A 23,969-nucleotide genomic window follows, 5' to 3' on the forward strand; every position below is an offset into this window, starting at 1 on the left:
GTTCAAGACCTATCGATTAAGGCTGTGAACATTGCTGTTTGGAGATAGGAACTACATTTGATTTCCAAGACTGTAGATTGCTTTTTTTATTTATATATTGTCTTTTGTGTCAAGCATTTATTATATAGTGTGCACTTTAAAAGCAACATGAGAGGAATTCCCATATCTTTATTTTTTGTATTTTGTTTAATAAGGGATTTGTTTGAATTCTTCAGATGTTTTGCTGAGAAAGAGGTTAAAGATGTACTCACTGGGAATGTGCTGGACTTTGACTTATTTTGACCTAATGTGAGTTAACAGTGTAAAGACATTATTTAGTTAAATATGATAGACTGTAATATGATTGATCTTTTGGGGAACTTTAGTATTTCATTTTATTTCATCTCTTATTTATTGCAATCTTGTTATGTTAGATTTTGTGAAATAAATTATTTTTGGTAAAGCTTGTTTTGCTGTAGACCTGAGAGAGAGAGAGAGAGAGAGAGAGAGAGAGAGAGAGAGAGAGAGAGAGAGAGAGAGAGAGAGAGAGAGAGAGAGAGAGAGAGAATGCAGAGTGAGTAGGTACACATATGCACTACCAGTAGCCTTTTTGATGTGGTAACAACCAAGCTACCAATAAATGGGACTTCTCGACTTTGTAGTAACAGGTAAGCAATGAAATTTCCTCTCGACTGGAGATATATATATATATATATATATATATATATATATATATATATATATATATATATATATATATATATATATATATATATATATATATGTATATATTGAAATGAAGGAAACTTCTTTCCAAACAACTTCACCAGCCTTGAATAATACAAAAGTAAGAGATATAAGAATAAAATTCATTTTACTCACTTTTAAATAAGAGAATTATGGGTATCATTCTCCCCTTCACCAATTCTCTCCCTCTTTCCCTATATGGATATGCCCTTAATACTTCCTTTGTTCAAAGTGACTGCCAAAGATCCTTATCCCTAGGTGCAGCCTTCAAGGATGCAAGTCCTCGCCAGAAGTGGACAATGAGCAAAGGAGAAAAAAGAGAAAGCGCCTGGCCCATAGCAGCTGAACATGTAGCCTGCCGCCATGACACCTGGGAAGGTGATCCACATGCATGCCCCTTTACAAAACGGATTGGGCAGTGACTACAGCGCCATCTACAAGGATGCCCAGGCGTAATCCTCCAAAGCTTTACAAGGGCCACCGACTGAGAGTTCAATCCCGAGTCTGCTCTGAGAAGTGGCTGAGAAGCGCCTAGAACTTAATCGAGGACACTTGCCGTCCTTCCCTCTTGCCTGTCCCTTGTACTCCCTCCACGTGCTCGTCCTTGAGCCAGTAACTTTTGTAAGCGGCATCCCCATTATTTTTTCCCTCCACCGCCGACACCCTATCAGGCGAGGACACCATCATCCTGACGAAGGTAATGTGCCGAAATAAGGTTTCTTTAACCCAGTCACAAACATGTAATTCCTTTGCCTAACTTATGTTCCATTTCATTGTGAGAGTACCCTAAGTACCATTGTATTGAAGTGTTAAGTGTTAACGTGATTGTGTAGTGAGTGATTATAACTGAGTTGCTTGGCACCATCCGTGCATTCCCTCAGTTCCCTTTGAGTATGTTATTGTTTCATGCAAGTAACCGTCTTGCATTCTTTAATGTCATCAGAAGCCAACAGAGGAAGTACTAAATTCCAAAGCTAGGGTTGAAGTTAAGGAAATGGTTACCAAATTTCAAAGCAATGCCTCAGAGTAAAGATATACTTACAAAATCCAAAGTTTATTGTTTTCCAAAGAGCATATGTGAGAAGTTGTTACTTGAACTGTTACAAGCTAGGCCTTAAAGGTGAGGAAATAGTTACCTTGCAAAGTATTGCTGTTTACTTGGCATGTATGAGAGGTGTAGCATATACAACATTAAACTCAAAAATGTCTTATAAAAAAAAGCCACCTTGTAGAAATGAACAAATTACTGAGACAAGGTAACGCTGGACTCATCCATCAGACAAATTACATTTGATACTGCAGTCTTAGAAGACAAATGATTATAACGCATTGGGAGTTAAGCTAGGCTTAAAAGATAGATGAAGAATTATCAGTACAGGAACAAAAATTTATATTTCTAAGAGGCGAATTCCTGAGATAAATATAACATAACCTGGACAACCGAATGACTGAATTACAATTTCATCAAACAGAAATAAGAATAAAAAAGGAGATGAAGAAGAAATAGATATTAAGTGTTTTGAGGGTACTAAACGTAACCCAGTTAAGGGACTGGCAGATAGAGAAGAAACAAATCAAGGCTGAGTGTGAAAGAGAGAAAAGGTTCGGAGATCAAATGAACAAGACAAATTCAATGAGAATCCAGTTTTGTGTGTGAGTAAAAACTGTATCTCGAAACAAAACAAAAGATTGAAATTGAAAGTTAAAGCTTCTGGTTATTTGTGCGATGGTCTTCTTCAGCCAACTAGATTAAAATACATGAAATTATTATTAAGACAAGAAAATAACTGAATACTGTTACAGCCAGGGAAAACATCAAACAATCTCTCAAACCTAACCATGAAATGGTGGTCATGAAATGACTGTTCCCTCATATCTGTGTGCCAGACGTTGTAATCTACCACCCTTCTGTGACATGCTTCATTATTCCTGTATATAGGTTTCACTCCCAACAGTGTCTTGCAATGGTAATGTTGAAGCAAAGTCCCTATCTGCTATTTTTTTTCTATCTTTCAGTCTTACGTCCATCCCTCCAATTGTCTTCCCAGAAAAAATAACTCACAAAACTTGCATTTTACAGCATATATTCCTGTAACCTCTCATATTTCCACCACACGTAGCATCAAAACAAGTCAAATCTTGCGACTAAAGCTAGTGGTCTCCAGACTACTGTGTATCTGTCTCTTCACACTGTTGACCTCTTGGAACAGCCTGGTAGACCAGTAAGGTTCTTGCATTAACACCCTGGAGACCAATAGACTAAATACAGCCATGCCTTACCAAAAAGAAATAAAAGTTACTAGCTGACTCAGTAAGGTGCTTAAGTTTTGGCTTCACTCTTTTTTGAAACTACAAGGTCATCCTCCACCTGCTCAGTAGGCACAGCATCAACCATGGTAATTAATGGACTAATGCCATGCCTGCCAGCACTGAAGGCCACTAATGGATTATGCAGGGTGCCTAGGATCAGGCTTTCTCTCCCTTGGGAGCCCATAATCATCCTTGGTAAACTCAACACAGATTTTCCATCAACCGTAATGCTTCACAGCCATGCCTACTGATACAAAAAGCCACTAACAGACTAAATATGGCATTCAGGCTCTGGCTTTGTTGTCTCTCTCACGAGCTTACGATTGTCCCCATGAGCACAGTAGATCCAGCACAGTTCTCACACAGAACCCCTGGCAAATAATAGACTAAATATGGCTGTACTTACTGCTATAAAGACAATCTTGTAAGGAAAAAGATTGCAGAATGTCCATGGATGAACAAACGTAAATCCCGTCAACCTCCATCTGTCTTCTTTCTTAATGGCTGCACTACTTGTTTCAGAGAATGAAGTTACAATTCCATTCCTGCAACACCAGAAACTCAACAAAGTAAGTAAACTATGTCCTTGAGTCGATCCCAGATACCTTCTTGCCCAGACTGCATGTTGGTGGGACTGATCACCAGGTTCTCCTTGGCCCTACCTGCTTGTGCCTGATGGGTCATTGAACTGCTGAACGCTTTGCTGGGAGACATGATAGCAATGGCATCCTAAGAACTTTAGTCCCTGTTTACACTCCCAGAATAGGACGCCGATGGTAAACCCAAGAAGGTTGACCTGGTGTGGGAAATATCTCTCTGTAAACTTTCAACCAACATTCGGGCTGCCCTCCTCAGTGCAAAGGGCATATCTGTGATGGACCTCATAAAGAGGAGGATGTGTTGCTGGAGGCCTCCAAGGCTTGCAGCATATCACCCACATCTTCCGTGACAAAAATCATGCCCCCTACTCAGTAGTCCTCTGTTGCATATACCCCCACAGATTCAAGAAACCAGCCATGAACTGTGCCCTGGATTTTGACACAGGCAATTTCAGTGGGTACTGATTTCATCTGCAGAGGATTGCCAGAATCCCCTAGGCAGAGATCGAAATCTAGTGGCTATCAATGGCAGCTCCATACCATCATACAGCCACCAAAACCTCAATCTTCATTTCTATTCACTGGATAAAAATACTGTCGGACTTCATACTCTCTGATGTCCATGCCCTTGCTTAGCACTGGCTTCTGGATTTGACATCCTTCCTGTAAGCACTGCTCACTTCTAGCCCCTGGTCCTAAGTCCATCTCTTGTGTAGGTCCCCAGCCCTCATACATGAACTTTCTGACATTAAAACCCAAACTCATGCAGACTACCAAACTCATACAGGCCTTAAAAAATGGAACAGGCAGGTCTCCACCCTTTGGGCCTCCCCACTCCATATGGTGAAGAAAACATATAGTTCTTGGTTCCCTTGCAGAGAATACAGGAAACTCAGCTTACTAACTGAGCCCAACCACTACCCACTTCCCAACACGGTGCACATCTCCTCCACCCTCCATAGGGCAAGAATCTCTAAGTTTGACCCAGTGAAGGGTTACTAGCAGGGTCTGATCCACTACTAGGATGTACCAATCATCACACTTGTCAAAGCAAACACATTCATCTACTTACATTCAGCCTCCAGAATTCAGGTGCGATAACTACAGAGACTGATGAACAACATTGTTATCAACCTCCCCTTCAGTGTCTGTTACATACACTATATCCTCATCTTCTCCAAGAATTGGAGAAGATGACTGTACCAATCTTCCTGCGTGCAAAATAAGTAGTCTTAACTCAGTATGTACTGTATATGGATTCAGGTACCCGTATGTAAGTCACAGTACCTAAATCCTGGAGACTGAAAATGGATACAGCATAGTGATGGAGGGAAAATTTGAAAGGTCCCTCTTCAACAAATTACAACAGGTAACAAAATGTACACATAAAACTGAATACATTGAAAATGTCAGTGCAGGATATTGTGAAAATAGAATTTCTATGTTTCAGAATAAAGGAATTCTGAATGTTTCATACTTACACACACACACACACATTATATATATATATATATATATATATATATATATATATATATATATATATATATATATATAGAGAGAGAGAGAGAGAGAGAGAGAGAGAGAGAGAGAGAGAGAGAGAGAGAGAGAGAGAGCCATTATGATGACCGTCAAATTAAGACTACTGATTACAACTTTCTTCAAATAATAAAAACCATCTTCCAGGATTTCAATTTGAGGGTTCAGTTCCCCTGAGCTTAGTTACTAGTTTTTGTAGGTGCAATATAATGTAAAAGAGAACACGCATACATACATCATGAACTGGAGGGATTAATAGTCTCTTAATTAGGAACTGTCATCATAGAATTACCACAAACTATGGCCTTAATTTATATATACATATATATATATATATATATATATATATATATATATATATATATATATATATATATATATATATATATTGTATGTATGTATGTATGTATATATATACATATATACAGTGTATATATATCCACGTATATAATATCAAGTACCACAAAAGATAGATGAAAACAGTTGTAAATCCCGACCGGTGTCAGCTTTATTGTTAAGCCATCTTCAGTGGACTGATACAAAGTGGTCGAAATTCATAATATATATGCCAGTAGAACAGTACATAAGAACATATAAAATGGTTGGAAAACAAGTATTTGCACCTGTCAGATGTTTGTAGTGGGGTACCAGCCTTATTAATGACAGGTCAAATTTTACACGTGCCCAGAGAACACCACTTCCCTCATCCCTGTCTTTGAAGTACCTTCCTTAAAATTAAACTCCTTGCATATTTCTTTTGAGATTAATGGATCAAGTTTATACATGCCATGACTAATGTTCACGTTTTTGATGAAACTTTCTCATATAAAAGTAGACTCACTGATATTGTTTTTAGTGCATTATTAGAATAAACTATTCTTTTTGCTCCAGCCCAGTTGATTGTATGATTGTTTTCACTAACATGTACAAAGACTCCACTGTTCACTTTCGCATTTTTACACATCTTTTATGCTGTTCTTTTCTCGTTTCCAATGTTTTTCCAGTTTGACCAGTATAAAAGTTATCTCAACAATTACAAGGAATCTGGTGTACACATCCTTTGTAAGTACGTGTTTCATTATCTTATTGTTTTTGAATACTACTTTATCTCCAAAATTCTTAAGTACAGAGTGAGTATCTTTGACATTATTATTATTTGTGTTATAAGTTTCTTGTTCTGTCAACATACAATGTCCTTTTTTGACGTTTTTAATGCATTGTTTAATAGAGTCTGGATATCCCTTAATCATAACTATTTTATCATCAATGTATTTAGGGCTACATATGCGTTAAGAACAAGGTAGTGAAAATTGATTTCTTGCCTTCAATGCTGTGACCAGAAGGAAAATGAACATAGGCAGAAATATTGGTGGGTTTTCTGTACGCGTTACATTCAAACCCATTATTAGTTCTATGTATTTTGCAATCTACAAAGGGTAGGCAACATGGTGAATTTTGCTGATGGCACTAATTCATTTAATTTAACAAAGAAGTTATTTACATTTTCGCTATCTGGCCAAACACACGTTATGTTGTCAACACACCTGAACATTAATACTACATTGCGTGGAATGATTTTGTTTAATATTTTGCCTTCGAAAATTCCGTATACACATTGCTTGACACTGGGGATAAAGGGTTACCCATCGCCATACCAACATTTTTTAGAGTTAAATTTCCTGTTGAATTCAAATTTATATGCTTTTACGTGGTATAAGCACATGCCTGGAAAATGATATATCCAGCTGTCTGCTCTCAAGCACTTCCCCTAAAAACTCCAGTAGATCTCAATAGGTAGGTACCTTTGTAAATGATGAAATTAAGTCAAAAATCACTATCTGGATTCACTATTAACCTGTATATTATTTGCAGTGGTATCATTTCCTGATTAATAGGTTATTGATTCCACCAGTTCATGATGTTTGTATGCAAGTTCTCTTTTACATTGCTGCGCACTTACAAAAACTGGTCATCGTGCTGAGAGGGAACTGAACCCTCAATTTTACGGTCATATTGGTGATTTTTCGTTTATGCTAACGTTAAGTACTTAATAAAGCACCTGAAAGTGAACAATAAGCAAAATTTCATTATTAGTATCATAGTCTATATGATTTTGCACTTGGTTGCTCCACTACTGAGGAGGAATTAAAATCAGATAAAGCAACATTCCATTCTGAAATATCTAACTTACTTTCTGATTAGGTCCTCTTAGCGTAGCCCAGTCTCCACAGATGGTCTCTCCATATGCAGCTTTCACTGTTCTGAGAACTTCTTCAACATCAGGGAATCTCTCAGGACAACCGTGAGGTAAGCGAGCTCGCACAGTTCTGTTGCAGTGACAAATTTCTAAGTTGAAGGTGATGTCACAGTCACTCACTGTTATCTCATTCATTTGAAAGTCGCTGCTATTGACATACTCTTGCCTTGCTGCTCTTCTTACCACATTCACCGGCAATAGGAAGTACAGTGCAATAATAAGGATCATGGAAATTAGCCTCTTGTCTTGCAAACATGCCTTCACCTGCATCTGAAATAGTGAAATATGTCCAGTAAAACTTTTATTGCTTTAATCTTTGTCTTTTTATTAGTTGTTCTCCTGATCGACTAATTTTCTTGATTTTTTTATTTAAAGGTAAGACGTCTTTGATGAAAGTTCAAATACTATCACTTTCAGTTAGAGCACTAATAGTTGTAGCAGCACACAGAGCCACTACAGGAAAACAAAATATGTGGGGTCCATTAGGTCCAAGCTAAACCTCGAGGCTAAGGAGCGTTTGTCTTCTATGAACAGGAACCAAAAAGATATGGACAATCTTACCTGGCTTCTAAGACTCTTTTGATAAATTCATGTTATTAGTATTCATAATTAAAGTATCTTTGAATACCTGACCTCTGAAATAACACTTCCTTCATCAAAAATTTTTCATGTTTCTTAGTTCATTCCTAGTTCATTGCTTATATGATTAACAAAGGGTACATTTTTATTTACGCAATTATTTATCAACCATGACGTTCAGTTTTTTCTTGGACAGTGTGTTTTTTGTCAAACACATGTAAGTTTTTTTGTCCCTTTGCAAAGCCTGACATGATGGCGTTTTTGCAAAAAAATGGTAACCATATTGGATTTGAATGATTTCTTTTCTCTCACAAACGGGTGACCGTGGATTCGACAGCATTTGATTCTAAAGCTTCTCTAATCTTGATACCATCTTAATGTTGCATGTTTTTCCCCCTTTCATTGGTAAAACAAAAAAAGTTTAATTAAGATCCACCACACTGAAAAACTGTTGATAAAGAATATCCTATATCTTTTTTTAGCTACCCAAATACCACCTGATCCTCAGTCCCTAACGTTAATGAGAAAAAAGAAACACTAAGCGATGTTGCTGTATGTATGGTTCCTTGCAAAATGTATAACAAATCTTACGTTGGTTCCACATAAATAAACCTGTACTACAGAAATATTGAACATCAGCATTAAGTAAGACAGGCACATGAAAATTCTGTCATTGCTAATCTCATTGGTAACAACCACAGTATAAACTGAGATGTATCAAAAATTGTTATGGAAGAACATCCCATTTCAAAAGTCTGAATCTCAAAGCTGCTCTTATCAAAGGGCAAATCTTTATACCGAGGGCACTTTGAAAAAATTAGGATATCTTTATACAGTACAGAATCTTCTATACAAATTTTTGTTATAATAATTCTAGTTTTATTTGCTTTTTCCAGCATGTAACTTTCTATTATCTGCCAAAGAAAGTGACACTAACACCATCTGCTAGCACCACATCTCTGCAAGATAATTAACTAAATAAACATGGTGAGTAATAGTGCTTTTTAAGAATGACAGACTAGTCCATATGGTGATAATTATGACTAAGATTCAAACCCCAGGTCGTTAGTGAGAAAAAATCTGCATTATTTGGTAACTGATTTAGCCTAACCTAAGATTTATTTGAGAACTTAGTGTAGGATACCACACTAACCTAGCTACTGGGGGTGGGGGTGGGGGAGCTTGGTGGGGGGGCAAACCAGCCCAACTCAGCATCGATCCCAAGCCCGGATAATTAGGGAGGGTTGGTGTGTCAGAAAGGGCATCTGACCATAAAAACCTAACATGTCAAAACCTAACCTGGAATGAGCCATAACACAGAACAGAATAGTGCTCTGGCATACTCCGTAAATGACACACACATCCGTCGCCTTAACTCTGTAACTGTGCGAGGGTTACTGCATCATGAGCAGGTGCAGCTAAAGAAGTTACGTAACATAGGCTTTATAGTGTGCCAGCTTAATGATGGGTCCGTGATGGGGAGAGGAAGGGAGTTGGCTGATCTTATGATGAGGAAGAAGGTGGATGTTTTCTGTGTTCAGGAAACACGACGGAGAGGAAATAAAGCAAACAAGCTTGGTGATGGATACAAGTTGTTTTATAATGGAGTGATTGCACTAGGTAGAAATGGAGTTGGTATAATTCTGTCAGGGGAACTGAAGAATGCAGTGAAAGAAGTGCATACTTAAGGAAGAATGACTGAATCATGAGATGAAGGTATGCTGTGGAGCAGAAGTGATGAAATATTGTTACTGCATATGCACCACAAGTGGGTTGCACAGAAGAAGAGGAGGTGCAAGAGCATGAGAGGGTTGTGGTGGGGGCAGATCTGAATGGCCAAGTGGGAGGTGAAAGTGACATAACTGGATGGGTGCATGGGGGCCATGTGATAGCTGAGAGAAACCTAGGAGAGAGTATAGTTGACTTTGCCATAGCATCTGACTTGGCAACAGTAAACACATTTTTCAGAAACAAAAGGGAACACCTAATTACTTATAGGAGTGGTGGTAGATGCTCTCAAATAGATTACTTTCTTTACAGGAGGCAAAGGCTATTGCAAGTCAAAAATTGCAAAGTTATCCCAGCTGACCATGTACCCCCTAACAGAGACTTTTGTATATGGATTTGAAGCTGAAAAGGGAAAGGAAAATCAAAACATAAGGAATAAGGAAAATCAAGAGGTATAAATATCAAAGGATGGTGATAAGAGAAGAGAATTTAAATGAAAGGTGTTGGAGGAAATTGATCTAATTAATTATTGAAAATGTTCTGGAATGGTGGACACATAATAATTTAAGTTTTGCTTGATTAATTCAATTTCTTGATAAATTAACCTTTGTAATCTAACTCAAGAATCAATTAAATTTTGTGTTGTTTTCAAGTAATAGTAAATTTTTTTCAGATTGTGAATTCTAATTATAAATTTTGAATTTAAAAATAAATTTTTTATTTAAATTTTTTTAAAAATAGTGTTTCATTTATTGACCACCAGTGAATAGGATTAATTGTGTACATAAGGCAAAGTGATAAACATGTTTTGCTGAAGTGAATTAAGACCAGGGAAACAGTTCAAGTTGTTTGATGGAGTGATGCCCTTTTACTGTAGTATATTTCTTGTTTAATTGTTGATACCTCACACTTGTTCTGATAATCTTAGTTTGATTCTGTGATTAGTTGTGTAATAACCACGTACTTGGAACACTTCGTAACAATATATATACAGCATATGTACATATACATATATATATATATATATATATATATATATATATATATATATATATATATATATATATACATAAAATGATAAAATGTAGAGTATAAATGTACATAAATACTTATATTTATATACCCACAGAGACTATCATGACCAGCGCCATGATTATAGATGAGGAATAGTTTGAATCCCGAAGCTTAACATAAAAGTGGATGAAGTAGTGGTATTTAACTGTTTAAATATTGTTTTAAACAACTTTAATTATATTAGCTATATATGCGCGTATTATATATTACATACTTTTTATATGTCACATTTTCAATTGCAGGTGCTGTTAGCAGTTTAGGGATGCTACCCACGTTTGCCCTATGAGTTGTGGATGTGGACACAACGATGGAGTGTACAGTACAGCTCGTGGGTCGATCATCATCTTCTATTTTCTTTTCGGTCATTTTGTACTTCTTATGATTTCTGTAAAAAACATTTTAAAAATGCGCCGAAGTTTCTTCGGCGCAATCGAGTTTTCCGTACAGCGTATAATCAAGGCCACCGAAAATAGATCTATTCGGTGGTCTCGGTATAATGCTGTAAGAGCCGCGGCCCATGAAACTTTAACCACGGCCCGGTGGTGGCCTATCCTATGTCGTTTCCAGAAGCACGAATATGGCTGACTTTAACTTTAAATAAAATAAAAACTACTGAGGAGGCTAGAGGGCTGCAATTTGGTATGTTTGATGACTGAAAGGTGGATGAAAACACCAATTTGCAGCCCTCCACCCTCAGTAGTTTCTAAGATCTGAGGGCGGACGGAAAAAGTGCGGACAGAATAAAGTGCGGACGGACAGACAAAGCTGGCACAATAGTTTTCTTTTACAGAAAACTAAAATTTATACGCGGTGTGCAATTATGTGCACTAGTGGCGTCTGTGGACATTTGAGAATTAAATCTAAGCGCTGCCTGGTCCAGAGTCCAGAGTCCAGGCATACAAACATCATTGATGGCTTCCATGATTTGATCTTTTTGTTCCTTGGTATCTTTGCTAATGCTCTCAGTTTCCTTTATTAGAATTAGTTACCTTACCTCTTCAATATTTTCACTTATCTATCCATTTTGTATAGATTAACTACTTAATTTACTTGATTAAAGTTGATGATTTCCCATCTTAAATCTTTCATTGACCTACCTCTTCTTCTTCTTATTATTATTATTATTATTATTATATATATATATATATATATATATATATATATATATATATTTCTGACTCACGTCAGGAGGATCAGGATCGAACCAGGTCTCTCAGGTGGAAAGCAAGGGGCGTTACCCACTAGGCCATACAAGTCTAAAGAAGTTGGAACCTGAGAGCAACTGCTTGCAAGGAATTACCTGGGCAAGCAGTTGCTCTCAGGTTCCAACTTCTTTTAGACTTGTATGGCCTAGTGGGTAAACCCCTGCTTTCCACCTGAGAGACCTGGTTCGATCCCGACGTGAGTCAGAAATTTATTTCTGTTCCACACGTGATTGTGTGTTGATGATTTCTATCTTATTCACTCAGAAGGGATAATTCGAATGAAATGTTGTCTATTGGGTCATTGCTGAGTCGGGAAGTTGGGGAAAACTCGCTGGTATGCAAGCAGTTAGCTTGCCCAGGTAATTCCTTGGGTGCAGTTGCTCTCAGGTTCCAACTTCTTTTAGACTTGTATGGCCTAGTGGGTAACGCCCTTGCTTTCCACCTGAGAGACCTGGGTTCGATCCCGACGTGAGTCAGAAATTTATTTCTGTTCCACACGTGATTGTGTGTTGATGATTTCTATCTTATTCACTCAGAAGGGATAATTCGAATGAAATGTTGTCTATTGGGTCATTGCTGAGTCGGGAAGTTGGGAAAACTCGCTGGTATGCAAGCAGTTAGCTTGCCCAGGTAATTCCCTTGGGTGCAGTTGCTCTCAGGTTCCAACTTCTTTTAGACTTGTATGGCCCAGTGGGTAACGCCCTTACTTTCCACCTGAGAGACCTGGGTTCGATCCCGACGTGAGTCAGAAATTTATTTCTGTTCCACACGTGATTGTGTGTTGATGATTTCTATATATATATATATATATATATATATATATATATATATATATATATATATATATATACTGTATATACACAGTATATATGTATGTATGTATGTATTTAATATGTGTTTAATTATTTATATATGTATATATATGGAAGTGCACCATAGGAAAAAACTGCAATAAAACATGTGAATACGTGTCAGGAACTTATCGCACAAAAATCACCAAGTGGATGAACAGGAAGTCAGTGGCTGCAAGGGACAATCCAACTTTGGCATATGCTGGATTATCATATGAAGCGCTGGTTGGAAGCATCAGTAAAGTCACTGACTTTTAGTCAGTCTGTTTGTGAGGTGTGCGATCACGTGGCCACAAGTGTTTATGACATAGTTCACAGTATTGTGGACGCACCTGGCGATAACCCTATGACTGAATATAATCCATCAAGTGTTCTGATGATTCCAGCCATATATATATATATATATATATATATATATATATATATATATATATATATATATATATATATATATATACATGTACATGTGTGTGTGCGAGTGTGTATGGATGGATGGATGTATGATATTTAGGGCAAAAGCCCAGGCACTGGGGCCAAAAAGGCCATAAAGCGCCGTATTGAAGAGAAAATAAATTATGTTTAGGTTATGAATTCATGAAGGAAATGATTAATAAATAAAATGAAGTGATGTGACCAATAAGTAAAGGTATGAAGTTTATGAATGATATACATAATAAAAAATAAAATGTCATTAAAATTCTATGTGATGTAGTAAATATATTAAGAAATGAATTAAATATTAAACATTTTAACACACTTTAAAAAAGAGATGATAGCAGAAATATCTGCTTCATCTCCCAAAATATCAGACAGGGATTTACCCTGAAAATATCTCTCTCTTTGGTTAAAATATCTGGGGCAGACCACTAGAATGTGCTCCACTGTCAGTGTCTCGTCACAGTAAGCACACTCTGGAGGGCTGCTTCCTTCTAAAATAAACTGATGGGTTAGACGAGTGTGCTCAATCCTTAATCTGGTTAAAATAACCTCTGTTCGTCTGTCAAGCTGGAATGACGAAGACCACGGTAGTATATCATCCCTAATATTTCTATATTTCTTATTATTGGCAAGAAGAGGAGAAGTCCACCTTTCTTGCCATTTACTTAAAATATAAGATCTAATGGGACCTTTTAGGTCTGTATGAGGCACTTTTCTGAAAGAGGTTTCTGATAAAATACTAGCAACTTTCGCTTCCCTGTCTGCCATCTCGTTTCCGCGAATCCCCACGTGAGAAGGGACCCAACAGAAAGAGACGGATTTACGCCGACAATAGATACGAAATAGTCACTCCTGAACTTTTTAAATTAATGGATGAAAGCTATTAAATTCTTTAATAGCTTCTAAGGTGCTTCTAGAGTCTGAGTATATGACAAAATTAGAGTCACTCTTTGAAAAACTAAATCTAGGGCAGACACTACGGCTGTTAACTCGGCAGTAAATATTGATGCAGAGTCAGGTAATTTAGCTGTGTACGCTGTATCACCAAGGATAACAGCGCAACCAACACCACTATCTGACTTTGATCCATCTGTATAGATCTTTGTAAAATTAGTATGGGTAACATCGTGTCTAAGAATTTTCCCCTAATCTCTTCTTCAGTGCAGTCCTTTTTGTTAAACAGTTTCTTACATATTGATGCTTCTGGGATGAGCCATGGAGGATTTACAGGATATTCTACTTCCAGGACTTTCTGGGATTCAAGATGATTATTCCTAACATCGTCATTCAGTCGAATTTGGAATGGTTTAGAAGCTCTTGTACCAGAAAGACTTCGAGAGTCTGTTTCCTTTAGTGCTTGAAAGGAGGGATTTTTGGGAGCACTTTTCATTCTAGCCATGTATCGCAACCCTAACTCTTGCCTTCTTAGATCAAGGGAAAATGATCTGTGTCGACATATATGCTTTCAACAGGCGAAGTTCTAAAAGCCCTGAGCATATTCTCAGCCCCATGTTGTGTACAACATCCAGTTCCTTTAGCTTGGTTTTACAGGCTGAGGAATAAATTTGACAGCCATAGTCTAGCTTAGATCGACACAGAGAGTCATATAGCCTCAGAAGGGATTTTTATCAGCCCCCAACTAAATCCAGAAACAACCTTTAAAATATTCATAGATTGTTTGAACATTAAACTTTAAGGCATTTATGTGGCTGGCCCATGTTAATTTATGGTCAATAGTCATCCCCAGAAATTTAACTTCCTTTCATAAGGAAGGATGGACCCTTTTAAACTAAGTGTGGGAACCTCTTCCACACGCCAGCACCTAGTGAATCTTACTGCAACTGTTTTGGAAGAGGAGAATTTGAAACCATTCTCATCAGCCCACTTAGTAATAGCATTAATAGACCTTTGCAAATGTTTACATACAGACAAGGAATCACATCCTGTGCAGTATATTGCAAGGTCATCGACAAAAGGCGAGCATTTAACAGGGGGTGAGATTTTTTCAACCACACTATTTGTTGCCACTGAAAAGAGTGTTACACTTAAAACGCTTCATTGGGGAACTCCTTCCTCCTGCATAAATGATTGGGAGAGGAAGTTTCCCTCTTACCTTAAAAAGTCTGTCTGTTAAGAAAAATCTGATCATCTTCTCCAAATATGAATATAGTGTCAATGCTTTCTCTAATCATTCTTTGACATTGTTTATGCCCATTTCGTTTGCCTCAGCAGGGGATCAGGGTTGTCTTTTTTGAAACCAAATTGAAATGCCAATTCTTTGGTTTCCAGGTGCCAAACTAGTCTAGTATTTATCATTTTCTCCATCAGCTTACATACACAGCAAAAATTGGTCCTTGGGAATAGTCTGATATTTTCAGTTTGGTAAAATTCCAGTTTCCCATATTTTGTTTGTTGGTAGAATTTGAAATTAGGTCAGCCTCAGCAAGAGGATCAAGAAGGAGAGAGACGTAAGAATAAAAAAGAGGCAGAGAGGTAAAAGCTGTTGTTTTTCCTGATTCCAAACCAAGGGTTTTGCATGAAATTGTGTTGAAGCCATAAAAACAGTCATAAAAATGGGAAGTATTGGCCTCGCAATTAGCAAAAAGATTACAGCAGCTGGTTTTAAGTTTCTCAGGTGCCAGGAAACTAATCTGACAAAAGTGTTTATCATTTTCAATCCATCTAGGGATGGGTCTTTACAAACACAGCTGGTATCACCTCCAATCAAGCTATTGGTCTATAGTCCTTCAATCAACTATTTGAGGGAAGGCCTTGCTGATAAATCCTTCCAATAGGACTAGAAGGAGGTGGAGATTCTTTACAAGAATTTTTCCAACAGGCTGGAGAACGGGACAAACAGATCAGGATATTTTCCAGTCCTTGAGGTAAATTCCAGTTTTTACCACTGTAACTTGTTAATTTTGTTGTTTATAATCTTGAAGAACTTACCGATACGTCTTTTGGATATCCACTTAAAATAATTAATCTAAGGGAGATAGTACATCATCAACGATAGCGATGCAGGTGAAATCAAGGTTGAGAAACTAAAAACATACAACAGAAAAAGAAAGAACCTTAACATTATAATCTTGAGTAAATATTTTTTGGCATCATCTGGGAGGTGTTTCAGCATTTCGTATATGATTGTATCCTCACCTGGAGCTGTGGATTCACTTGAGGAGAGCGCCTCACGAAGTTCTCTTAGGGAAAATTTGTAGTTGTATGGTTCAGATTTTCCCGAATCAAACTTCAGACACATTTCAGAATTCCTAATTCTTTGAAATTCTGGAGAATAATTGTTAGGGCTGGAAACTTTAGAAAAGTGTTTTCCTAGCTCATTGGCAACTTCAGTGGGCTCTGTGATTAGAGTGTCATTTATTTTTAATGAGGGTAATGGTGACGCAACAAATTTTCCACTCAGTTTCCTTATTTTGCGCCACACCACTCTTAGTGGGGTCTTGGAGTTTATTCCATTAATATAGTAAAGCCAACATTCTCTTTTGGCTTTCTTATAAAAGCGCCGCTGCTTGGCTAAAGCACGTTTGTAGATTAATTTAGACTGAGGGGAGCCACTAGTTTTGTAACGTCTGTAGCATTTCCTAGTCACTTTTCTCAGAATACCACATGTCTTATTCCACCAGGGAACTGCAGGTCTATGAGGTTTGCCTTTTGTTTTTGGAATCGAGCCTTCAGCACTCTTCAAAGTAGATTCAATAAAGTAATCATAGGCATCTAGATGAGAATGAAAGGACTCAAACTCTCTATCTAGATTGACACCCTTACTGAATTTATCCCAGTCTGCGTCCTCTACCTTCCACTTAGGTAAAACTTCAGATGGAGCATTCAGAGCATATTTCAAATGGATTGGGTAGTTATCACTTCCATTTAAATCTTCATTAACAGACCAATTAAAATCAAGGTGGATACTAGTTGAAGAAATACTAAGGTCCAGTGCAGAGAAATGATTATCATGAATGTTGTGGAAAGTCATTGACCCATTATTATATAGAGTAACATCATTCCTGTCAATAAGGTCTTCGATTAATTTCCCTTTACTATCTAAAAACCGACTTCCCCAAAGGGGGTTGTGGGCATTACAATCACCTAGCAGAAGTAAAGGAGCTGGAAGTTGGTCAATTAACGACTGAATATCTCCAATGTTAAAAGCAAGGTCTGGTGGAAGGTATAAGGGGCAGATTGTTATCCTCTTTTCCAAAATGACTGAAATAGCAACAGCTTGTAGAGTTGTATTTAATTGTATTGTGGAGTGCTGTAGAGATTTATTAATAATAATTGCAGCACCTCCATGTGCACGATCACCAGTTGGGGGATATGATTTAAATATTGAATAATTTAGTCCAGGATTATAAGCAGAGTTGCCTAACATTGTTTCCTGTAGGCATATAATCCCTGGATTGAATTCATGCATTAAAACTTTAAGGTCTTCTGTACGGGCTCTGAGACCTTTACAGTTCCACTGAAGGATATCGAGCAAGAATGCTATGGTGGTAAAATGTGCTACTTCCCACTCCTTGGAGGGGAAGTACTGTTCCTAGGGTGGAGTGGGAAATTCTCCTTTATAAGAGACTGTTTTCTTAATCCCTTTTCATCTGAATTGGAGTTCAGGGTCTTTGGTTGACCTTCATATTTTTTTATTATGAACCTGATGTTCAGAATTACCACTGTGATTCTGTGCACCACTAATCCTATTTGTCTTAGGGCGGCAAGACTGAATTGAACGCAGATGTTTTTGTTCTGAATCTACTTTTGGAACCACCTTTCTAGGAGGAGAGATGTCTTCCAAAACACTGAACCCATTTGAAGTTTTTATTATAAAGTTATCATTATTTGGAGAAGTATTTCTTGTGCGCTTCTTGGTAGTTGCAATTGTAACTTTATTATTTTTTTTTTGTTTGTGGCTGTGACGATTGGTGGCTTTGAATTAGCTCTATCTAATTGGGACTGTTCCTTTAGCTTATTTTTGTTTGAAGTATTTTCAGAACATCTTCCTGAATTATCAGTTGATTTTGGCACCCTTATTTTTGGAGATGAATCGGCAGCTGTCGTAGAGGTGGCATTTATATCGACTTTGGAAGATAAATTTTCTTTGCTTTTGGAAGTACAGTTTTTGGTATTGGACTCCAAAGCACCAGTTTGGAGATTTTCATTATTATTTATAGTTCGAGAAATAGCAGGTTTGTGATATCTACTATCAGACGCAGTTATTGGTGGCCTTACATTGCTGGAAGTTTTCACAAGTTTTATTACAGAAGCATATGTAGAGTTGGCACTTTTATTTGCCCCCATTACTGTGCGCTTTGCTTCACTAATGCTGATATGTTCGTTATCAGCCACTGCCAACACTTCCTGTTCAAATTTATATCTGGGACAAGCCCTAGAATTTGGAGTGTGATCACCCTTACATAGAAAACAGTATTGGGCTGCTTTGCAATCATCAAAATTATTGTGCTCTGCAGAGCACACAGGACATATTTTATTGTTATCGCAAGAGTTTTGAATGTGGCCATATTCAAAGCATTTGCGACACTGTTTAGGATTTCTTTTATATTTTTTAACCTGAATCCTCTCATGGCCAACATCGATGGAGAATCTCCTCTTCTTTAAAAACATGCAAGTCTTTTGAGTAAACTACCCCTTTCAGTGTGTTAAAGAACCTGTGGGATGAAATACTTTCAATATTTCCACTTTCAGGAGGCTTAAAGTTAGATAGCAGAACTGCTTGAGTCTCATTACCAGCTTTTATTACAAGGTTCTTTCCATACCGTTTTAAATTTCTAATGGGAATGGAACCAACCTTGCTCTCAATGCATTCAGCGGCTTTTATTAAATTTTTCCCTCCCTCCTTGTAGATAGCAACATGCCATAAAGGGGGAGGAAGAGCTCTGGTACATGGGGCTGGTCCATGTTCTTCAATCTTAGGAATAAAATCAAATGGCTCATCATTTAAGTTTGTCACTGAAGACACTTTCGTGCTGAGAACTGAGTCGTTTAGAATGTGGCCATGGAGTCTCTGTTGTGCCTCACTAGCTTCCAAGGAAAAGGAAAATTTAACAAAAGCAGAAAATGACTGCTTATCTTTTTCTAGAATTAATTTAATTCTTTCCACTTTGCCAAATTGTTTTACTACACTGTATAAACATTCATAATCTAATGACAAGCCTACATTAGTGCAATAAAGGACCCTATTATTTGAATCAGATCCACCAGATTTACTAACACCCTGGTGTCTCAGTGTTTAGTTCTGTCCAACAGCCAAGCTCATATCCATGTTCATGCCAGAAGTCGTTGCCAGTGCCGTTAAGTCATCGGATCCAGGGGAGGGAGAACTAATAGCCAACTCCATAAATTTAAACCAGTCCACATGCAGAAGTCCAAAAAGTGCAAACCCAACACCCAAGAGCCCCCGCACAGACCCCGACAGCATATCAAAAAGGGCAAACTGGGCAGTTCTACTGCCTAGCTTCTCCACCCCAACACACTCCCAAAGCCTGCGAAGAGACCCCAAGATGCCAAGCATGCACACATCAGACCACCACACACAAACTGGTTCATCCACCCACCCAAAACTGCTTGGTCATATCAAGAAAGTATCGTAGATCAGTCAGGTATTCGCATTCTCCACCAATGGCACAAGTGAGAGTTGACTCCCAACAGTCCACCCCATACCCTACCCTTTCAGGATAGCACCAATACGCTTGCAGTGACCCAGGCATGCCAATCCGCCTGCTGAGAATTCTGTCCCCACTAATGGGGACTGACTCCCCACTCCAACAGTACTGGTGGGCTTCTGGACAAAAGCCAGGAGTCCCACCTCCAAAAACCAGCCCCCCCTGGATTCCGATGGGCTGATCCCCAGAGGTGGTTCCGCCCTCAAGATAGCCATGGAAAAAATCCCATCACCATCTCTTAGGTCCAAACCATATTGGGTGGCGACTCAACCACCACAACTCCCACAATTAGCTTCAAATGCGAACCCCATCCAAAAAACGATCCCTTCTCAGACTTACCTGAGCAGTAAAATTTTGCGAATGTGGAAATGTCCACGCCATTTAAACCAAAAACTACGTAGGATGATTCGTCAGGGCCCGGGCCCAAAGGCCAGGGTCCCTTAGACCCTCACCTCATCAAGGTGTCCTAATCAAGGGGGTGTGCGTGGGTGTGTGTGTGCGTTTGTGTGTGTGTATGTGTGTGTGTGTAAATTCATAACAATAGTTTGATATTGAATTCAATATCTTTTGGGGAATAACTTGCACTCAAGGGAAATTATAATTAATAATAGGTGAGTGCCTCTGCACCAGCCAGGTTTCAAACCATGGCCTGGTTTACAAACAACAATAGATAGTGATTTTGACAACTCAGCAAGCTTAGAAGCACTTATCAGTTATAATTCCCTTTGGGTGTTAGTTATTCCCAAGTTTATATATATATATATGTATATATATATATACATACTGTATATATATATATATATATATATATATATATATATATATATATATATATATATATATATATATATATAATATATAAATAATATATATTATATTAAAAAGGTCATGAGTGTTTAGAAATAAACGATATTTGAAATTAAAAGGTCATGATATATTTAGGTGACAAACATTCATTATATATATATAAATATATATATATATATATATATATATATATATATATACACATATATATATATATATATATATATATATATATATATATATATATTTTTACTCATATTAAGATCAAACCCAGGTCTTTCAACTGAAAGGCAAGGCTGCTGCCAACTAAGCCATACAAGTCATAAAAGAAGTTGAAACCTAAGTACCAGTGTATCTAAGGCTTTACCTGGGAGGACTAACTACCTTGCATTCCAGCGTATTTTCCCCAGTTTCCGACTCAGCAGGGACCCAACTGACAGCATTTCATTCAATTATCCCTTCTGAGTGAATATGACAGAAAAATCAAGGCACAATCACGTGTGGAACAGAAATAAATTTCTGATTCACATCAGGATCGAACCCAGATCGGTATCATGTTGAGTCAAGTTCACCCAGAAGGGATAGTCTGAATGAAATGCTGTCAGCTGGGTCATTGCTGAGCCAGAAAGTTGGAGAAAACACTCTGATATGCAGGGCAGTTTGCCTGCCCAGGTAACGCCTTAGATACAGTTGTACTTAGGTTCCAACTTCTTTTATGACTTGTATGGCTTAGTTGGCAGCAGCCTTGCCTTTCAATTGAAAGACCTGGGTTAGATCCTGATGCGAGTCAGAAATTTATAATTTATTCCTGTTCCAAACGTAACTGTGTGTTGATTATATATATATATATATATATATATATATATATATATATATATATATATATATATATATATATATATATATATATATATATATATATATATATATATATATATATATATATATATATATATATATATATATATATATATATATATATATATATATATATATCAGGTTAGAGTAACTTTATTCATGTAAACTGCTTGTTTAAGACTGCTTGCACCTTTCGATATATTTTAATGCTTAAGATTTTTTCTGCCTTGGTAGTTTTCATTAATGTAAGTTATGTTAGTATTTTTCCTAAAATCATATTTTGTATATTTAATTGTAAGAGTTAAGCTTACGTACATTTGGTGATGGATAAGAGTTCGTTATTTTGTTTTGCCGTCTCCTCCCCGCTTGTTTAGTGTTTTAACGACCTCATTAACGATTTTTGCGTTTCCTATATTTTTGAGTGACGTGGTCGAGTGTGGAGAGTTTTCGTCGCAAAGGAATTGTGTTTACGATGGAACAGTTCTCATCCTTGCACCTCCCCTGACGGTTTGGCTGTAGACGTGACTACCACTTGTTGTGCCTTTGCTGTATTGCCGGCTGCATTTGCAGGTCCTTTCGGTCACCTGCGACGACTGGAACCTGTCTTTTGGTGCTGAAACTCGTTATTGCAGGCGATTGTGTCACCTGCGACCTTACGCTTTGTTTCATTCCTGGCTTGGGATATTGAGCCGTGAAAGGGAATCAACTATTTATTGTTCCCTTCATCTGATGTCCGTCACGCCTGTATGGGAGCCCTGCGGATGAGTTAGGAGTCAAGTAGGGAGGCTTTCGCCAGGTAAGACCTCCTTTAGTTGCTATTCGTGTGGGCCCACCTTGGTGACGATAATCTTGATCTGGACTCCAGAGTATCATCCGTCCACTTAGCAGGGGGTTGGAGTGGCAGCCAAGTAAGAGTGTAATCTCTGAACATTCTCCTTTTTTTTGTACGTGATTGTTTCAATTATAGAACTCGCAAGTTTTTATATATTTGGGTGTGATTTACGGTAACTAGCCTGGTGTATTTTTCTGATTTTGCCTCCTTTCGTGCATTTTTGTGGCTCTTCAAGTCTGTTATTAAACCTTTATTGATTTATTTATAATCATATTATGAATTATATCGGAGGCCTGTTATTGTCTTTAGTGTAATTGTATATATTAATTATAGCTTTGTAAGACTAGGTAGGAATCTTAAGGTTTTCCGTGTTTTACTTCTACCACTTCTTTCTTTCTGTTTAGCATAATAGGTAGTGTTTATTTGTTGGCTGGCATATTACGCTATTAGTTATTTTGACTGGTTCTGCTTATTCTATGTTAGGGTTAGTTTCTTAGATTTAGGTGTTCTTGAGGACGGGTTATTCCTTGGTATGTTTTTCTGATATGTTCACCGTCCTGTTTGTTTGTACAGTGCAAGCAGTTCTTCTTGTCAATTAATATTTGATTGGTGTTGTAATAATAAATATTGTTAACTTTTTCCTCTTGTGTTTGTTCCGCCCTGACCAGTGTACTTGAGGTATTAAAACATTACTGCTCAGATTTCAGCAGGCTATAGAACCTGCGTTACAGCCCCACAATAAGGTTTGTAACAATATATATATATATATATATATATATATATATATATATATATATATATATATATATATATGTGTGTGTGTGTGTGTGTGTGTGTGTGTATACAGAGAGAGAGAGAGAGAGAGAGAGAGAGAGAGAGAGAGAGAGAGAGAGAGTTTATGCAAATATTTGGGGAATAAAAAAAAATCATTCTGAGCAGAAAATGTTCTATAAACATATACATTTTGAGGCTTTGTTTGTCAGTAGGTAAATTTTTAAAATAACCATTATTATCATTAAACGGTCAAGTAAGCTGGCGCGCACGAGGTGTCGGAGTGAGTAGTCAGGGATGTGGGGGGGGGCGGGTTTGATGAAGGACGTTAGGCAACTCAATGGCTAGCCTTTTAATTATGATTTTTTCTTGCAGGTTATTGAAAAATGTAACATTGCAGTTCCTTCAGCCAATGAAGCACCTGTGAACAGACTTCGTGTAATTAATTTTAATGATTAGCTTTACGCATCAAGAAATTAGTGTAAGTGCTGCTTGGCAACATTTATTTGTGATCGTTGAATTCTAGCGCAAGGAGCCTCGATGGCTCGGTTGGTAGAGGCAGCAACCTCAGACTTCATAGAAGTCTGTGGCGAGGGTTCAATCCCCGCAGCCGACCAGTCAGAGAAGGCGGACACTTTGCTATCCGTGTAGACACCCCAGGATTACGTATGTAATCAACGGATAGGTTTGCTGAAAGCAAATGGGT

General features: G+C 37.6%; 1 protein-coding gene and 1 long non-coding RNA gene across 4 annotated transcripts in view; one reads left to right on the plus strand and one right to left on the minus strand.

Moving 5' to 3' along the window:
• Positions 1-23,969, minus strand: part of LOC136845693 (uncharacterized) — a 145,795-nt gene that overhangs the window by 24,638 nt on the left and 97,188 nt on the right. For all 3 annotated transcript variants that reach the window (XM_067115845.1, XM_067115846.1, XM_067115844.1), the window contains exon 2: positions 7,366-7,701. In XM_067115845.1, coding sequence (XP_066971946.1) covers positions 7,366-7,701 — 336 coding nt within the window. The remainder of the gene's footprint in view (positions 1-7,365; positions 7,702-23,969) is intronic.
• On the plus strand, positions 515-11,787 carry LOC136845696 (uncharacterized). The gene is made up of 5 exons (XR_010855218.1): positions 515-647; positions 985-1,423; positions 7,377-7,481; positions 8,907-8,997; positions 11,055-11,787. It is a non-coding gene; the product is annotated as an uncharacterized lncRNA (long non-coding RNA).

This window comes from Macrobrachium rosenbergii, chromosome 14 (genome assembly GCF_040412425.1).
Source record: "Macrobrachium rosenbergii isolate ZJJX-2024 chromosome 14, ASM4041242v1, whole genome shotgun sequence".
Classification (NCBI taxonomy): domain Eukaryota; kingdom Metazoa; phylum Arthropoda; class Malacostraca; order Decapoda; family Palaemonidae; genus Macrobrachium; species Macrobrachium rosenbergii.